General features: G+C 52.4%; 1 protein-coding gene across 1 annotated transcript; it reads left to right on the top strand.

Annotated features, from left to right (window-relative positions):
• Positions 1 to 803: 803 nt before the first annotated feature.
• On the top strand, positions 804 to 2,304 carry LOC142084584 (uncharacterized). Its single transcript, XM_075155433.1, is given in 4 exon segments — positions 804 to 878; positions 880 to 939; positions 941 to 1,162; positions 1,248 to 2,304. Coding segments are annotated over 4 exon segments (1,311 nt in total). The 3' UTR covers positions 2,202 to 2,304.
• The last annotated feature ends 3,446 nt before the right edge of the window (positions 2,305 to 5,750 follow it).

Genomic DNA, 5,750 nt, shown 5'->3' with positions numbered 1-5,750 from the left:
GGTTGGTCATGATTTCACCTTGGGCTGAAAGCAGAGACCTTGCTTGTTCTGTACATGACTTGGATGAGTAGAGCTGTCTGGAGGAAAAAAAAGCAGCCCTAGGAAAGGAAAAGGTTGTGTTAAGCCCTTCAGCACACGCTGGGGAGGGAGACTGCTCCTGCTCCCCCGGGGACCGCAGGGTGTGCTGGGGAGGCTTTGTCCTTTACTGTGAATGGTGGGTTTTGATGCAATGTCTAGTAAAGGCACCAGTGTTTCATTTACTGCAGTTACGTCGACGAGAAATGTCTCATGGATGGGAATAGAGCAGGGTACCTGAAAGGGGAAGACAAGGGCTCGTCAGGCGGGTGCAGTAAGAGCTGGGATGGTTTCCCTTCAGAAGGGTGGTGTGGAGGCCTCCCTGCATCCGGGGGAGCCCCGGGCTTCCACCAGAGCCCCAGCCCTGCCGTGCGGAGAGAAGGGGAGCCTTCTCAGAGGGCCAAACCGAAGGTGAAAGATAACTTCATTAAATTGCCCTCTCTTCATTTGAATTAAAGAAAGGTGGATGGGTTTGTGGCGGCAGCGGGGGCTTCGCTGGGAGACGCTTTGGCTCCTTCGGTGGGGCGAGACCTCATTATGTGTATTTTAGTGATGGGATGACAATGGAGGTGTGGGAGACAGCTCTGAGTCACCCTCGGAGGCCCGGCGGCCCCGGCCCCATTGGCGGGGCCGGCCCGGGCGGGTGGGGGTCGCTAACGGCCGGGGCGGAGGGCTCATAAGGCGGGGAGCGGCCCGTGCCGCCCCACCGCCCGCAGACCTCGGCCCGCATGGAGCTCGCCAGCCTGCCAGCCAGCCCCGGCCCCGCCGGTAAGCCTCCCCGGGGTGCGGCCGGGGCCGGGGAGGGCAGGGCGGGTTGGCGGTAGCGTTGGCGGCGGCGGGGCCGGAGGAGCGCGGCCGGGCTGGGCTCGGCGCCCCTGACCGCGGCTCCCCTCTCCCCGCAGGCGAGGCCCGGGCGCGCCCCGCCGCCCCCGGCGCGGGGCGGGAGGGCGGCCGGCGGAAGCGCACCACCTTCAGCAAGGCCCAGCTGGAGCTGCTGGTCCGCGCCTTCGAGAAGGAGCCCTACCCCGGCATCGCCCTGCGGGAACAGCTCTCCGGCCTCACCGACATCCCCGAGTCCAGGATCCAGGTGAGAGGGGCGGGCGGGGCGGCGGGGCGGCTTCCCCCGGCCGGGCCGGGCCGGGCCGAGCGCTCAGTCTCTGCTGGCCTCGCAGGTGTGGTTTCAGAACAGGAGAGCCCGGCAGCTGAACCACAAGAAGAGCGAAGCCGCCACCTACCCCAAGCCGGCTTGTGGCAAGCAAAAGCCGGCCCGCTGCGGCGGCGGCTGCCAGGAGAGGTCCCGGACGACGCAGGGTCTTGGGCCAGACCGGAGCCGCCTCCATCCGCAGCCCGGCCTAGCAGGAGGACACCAGAGTCTCTCTGGTCAGCCGTCGCCCTACTCGGGGCAGCCGTACTCAAGGCTCGATACTCATTTCAGGAGCTTGGATAACACTTTTGGAGCCCCGAGTCAGACCCCAGCTCTCTTCGGTTTGGACTGCATGGGAAAAGGGGTCCCACTCGGTGCGGGAGGTGTGGGGAGTCCCCCCCAGCTCTTGCTCCCTCTGCAGCATGGGCAGGAATATCCATACCTGAAGAAATCTTTCCCTGAAAGCTGCCACTCAGATGCAGATGTTTTCCAGTCTTGTATAGAAGATCACCAGTACCTGGCAGCCAAAGAGAACATGTATAGGAGGCCTGCCTTAAACTACTTGAATGCTAACCAGGGCCTGGGCGATGGGAACTATTTGTATATCAAGGCAAACACTTCTCCCTTTGGGAAGGGCTCCACTTTCAATTATGGTGAAGGGGAATCTAAGCTTGAGCTCGAGCAGATGAGGCACAGTCCACCTCTGGTTGCGGCTGGTCATGCTAGTCCTCCTTCGGTACCTCCAAAACATGAAGGGGGGTATCAAGGGACACTTGCTGCTCCAGCCCCATCGTATGGGCAGCAGCTGCTGGAGACAGTAAATGACTATGACCCTCATTGGCTGGGCGTGAGAAATGAAATTTTGGGAACGGGGTTAGATTCGGTGTTTGAGAATGAGCAAAATGGGGAGCAAGGTGGGCCAAAAAGTTACCTTTTTGCTTTTGGTGGCCAGAGTTCAACCTGTGATTTCGGTCACACATGAAACTGACAGTGGGTCTGCTTGCCCGATGAAAAATTAATGTGGTTTTTTGTTTGATTGGCAGTGTTGTCCAAAGTGGCTAGAGGCTTTGCAGGTCTAAGTGTGGAGTGCTTGCTCCGAGTTTTGTGCGCTGTCTGGAAGGGGAAGGAAGATAAGCGAAGTTAGCAAGGGCTACAGGAGAATAACCTGCTGAATGTGTGCTGCCTCCCCGCCCCATCCTATGGGAACTGTCACCAAGCTGCTTGCAGTATTCCTGCACGCGTTTGGGTATCGGCAGCCTCACGTTAACTTGCACGTACAGACTGATGTTCTTCACAAATACATCAGTACTGAAGATTTACTCTTTCTGTGTTCAGACTGGGCTGGATTAATTCTGCCGGAAGGCCTGGGACTATGGCATTGGTTTTGTGGCCTTACTGCGCTGAGTTGTGTTCCTATTCTGGTCAGAACCCGCATTAACTTAAGAAATCTACAGAAAACAGACTTCTTTATAGCTTTTAGTGGAGAAAGCGTTAACATGAGAGGAATACAAGCATGGGAAAAGCAGCCTTGGTGGTGGCAGGGGACAGCTCACTGGGTGTGTTTGCATTTTAGGTGTGCTCCTGATAAAGAACACTGCTGGTCTTTTCCTAGATACTTTATGTATGGTGTTTTCATTTAAAAATGACCACGTGTAGCCTTTTAAAAGGCAATACTTTTGTGATTTCCTTTTGTGTAATTTTTTTCAAATTGTAGTTTTCTATTTGCGAAATGAAGGTTTTCTACCTGAATGATAATGAGCTTGTAGAAATGCACTCACAGAAAAAAAATGTAATTGTGTTCCATCTTTGCATTCGGACATTGAGCCTATTTTTAGACTTCTCAAGATCCATGACCGTCTGGAAGACCACTGTAATCATGGAAGTGTTCTTCATGTGTATCTCTGGAGAGCTGCCTTGGTTATGTATTAAAGCAATATCGGGCCTAGGATGCTGGAAACTATACATGCAAATCCTTTTTTATGTTTAAAATGTGGTGCTGGAATATTTTAAGTATGCCTAGATTTTAATACATGTTACTAACTTAATTACTTTGTATATAGAACAAAAGAAACATAATAAAAATAAGACTTAAACACAGACCATTATTTTATTAATAAAGCTGGTATTGCTGTGAAGAAGCTGTCTATTGAGATGTGTACACAAGAAGTCCAGAAAATTAGTCCTGACTTTTGCTGGTAACTTTTAGGTGTGGCTGTAGAGAAGTCATTTAACTTTTCTGCCTTGACCTGAAGAATTGGAACACACTCATATATTACGGAAGAACCATAGCTTCAGACAATAGCTGCAAGGCACTTTGAACACAAAAAGTTGTATCTGAGAGCCAAGTACAAGGTGATGATTTTATTTATGATTGTATATATGACTAGTTTAGTAAACGTTAATACTGTGCATTAAGACTTACTTCTTTATTAACATATACCCTTTCCCTCATAAGACCTATTTAATGAGAAGTGAGAGTTGTTCCTAGGCACAGACAGAACAAGAATAATAATTTTACCCGTGAAAAAGACAAGAAACTGGAATGCAAAAGTGTGTAGCAGAACAGCCTTGCTTCATAAAGAAAGGGTGAGTTAAAGAGGAAAAAGGACATCTGAAAGAACAGCATGCCCCACTAAACCAACAAGGATGTGGGCTTTTGGTTCCTCCCCGGAGTCGTGGCCGCCTGGCAGGCAGCACCGGGTCTTCCCGTGGTATCCTCCCTGCTGCTCTCAATGCGTGGTAACCAGCACCCTCTTACCTAATCGGGGTCTGAGGTAAATAATTGGAGGGTCATTGTTATAGATTCTCTTAAGTGAGCCTGGGCCCTGCAGCGCATCCAGCTGTCCCCCCCTCACTCTGTAGACATCCTATTCTGTCAAAGCTCACAAAGCCGCACCAAGGCAGCTGTGTGAAGCGTTTGGTGGTGAGCTGTCACTCCTGGCTGCTCTAATAATACCAGGCATTACAAGCCCTTCATCTGATCTAGGGAACACACTTCCCTTATTAGCAAACCCATGTTTCCAACACTGAAGTGGAATACACTCTGAATACTTCTTGTGAGCAAGTCCAACAAAAAATAAATCATTCTCCCATCACAGAGCTACCTACTGCTCAGGGTAGAGCTTTTCTGTAAGTTACTGGTTTTCTTTATTTTGTTACAAGCTGCTTCTAACAGACCTACATAGCATATATTTCACAAATAAGAACAATCTGTGCAGAGCAGTCGGATGCAACACTCGCTTGTGATGTTTCTGTAAACTTTCACTCCTTGCTATGAGGTGGAGGATGCCAGAACACAAATTACATGCTTATTCAACATGTAGTAGGTACTTCCACAGCGATGGCATTAGTAGCTTCCCCTGGACTTGCATGCCAAAAGCACCTCTGCTGTCATACAAGTAGGTGGTGCTGAGGAAGAGGCGGGGCAGGAACCAAGTGTGTTCAGTATTGGGCTACTCTTGTACTGCCTGTGAAATGCTCCTGTTCATAGAAGAAAGGAGGATTTTGCATGCCGAATATGGAAAACTGTATTTTCTTCTACATAACTTGTCAAAGATAGTGAGGGCCCAAATTTACCAATGTGGTTTGTAGTCAGCCTGGGCCTACGCCACTGCTAGGCGTCTTGAGTTCCTTATTTTGTGGGAGGCTGCAAAGCGCATTCCTTTCTTCTCTGCCACCTCGTGGAGCAGCGGGACCAGAGTGACAGCCACGGCCCCTGCAGCTGCGAGTCCTCCCTGGAAGCTGCCTGCCTGGGAGGCAGGACCTGGCCAGCATCACAGAGACAGCAGTTTGTGACCTGGACACCTCTTTAGCAACCCTGCTCCTCACTGTTTCTTGGTATAAGGCAAATTACCACGGAGAAGAGGTAATTAATTAAGCAGGGCCTGTACCTGTAAATAACTTCAGGAGGACTCGCCTTAAGGCACAGCCACGGGCCCGAGATAAACAACTACTCACTGCTCACCTAGAGTACTTTGACTCCTGCATGCCTAGTCATGTCCTTATGGGGTGCTGGACTTGGTGTCTGAAAAAAGCCCCCACCTTAAGCGCATTTCGTCCGAGTTCATAGCACTGGAACACCCTTCACAGGTTTCTACCCTCTGACTTGTTGGCCCTCCCATAATCCTTGATAAGGATTTTTTAAAAAAAGATCTTTTTCACATTGATTTCTGGGGCCACGGCAGCCAGTTCGTACAGGGCCAGCCCCGAAGACTGCGGGAACCCCCGAGCGGCCGCCGGGCAGCCGGGCCCTCAGGGGCCGTCGGCCCTCGGCGGGGCGCAGGGTCCGCATGCCTCCTCAGCCCCCGGTGCTGTGGGGCAAGCACCGCCGGACAGCTACCGCGAACCTTCACAGCACTTGCGGGAAACTTGCTTATTCACAAACCAGGCGCAGACACGGGCCGGCTCCCGGCGCCCCTGCCCGGCCGCGGCGCGCCCGGCCCTGCTGAGGGAGCAGACGGGCCCGCGCCCCGTCGGGCCGCTGCCGTGTGTGCCGGCAATAGGGCTCCGTCGCAGCTGCTTCTCCCGGAAC

This window comes from Calonectris borealis, chromosome 7, assembly GCF_964195595.1.
Source record: "Calonectris borealis chromosome 7, bCalBor7.hap1.2, whole genome shotgun sequence".
Classification (NCBI taxonomy): Eukaryota; Metazoa; Chordata; class Aves; order Procellariiformes; family Procellariidae; genus Calonectris; species Calonectris borealis.
This window is presented reverse-complemented; position numbering and strand designations above follow the sequence as displayed.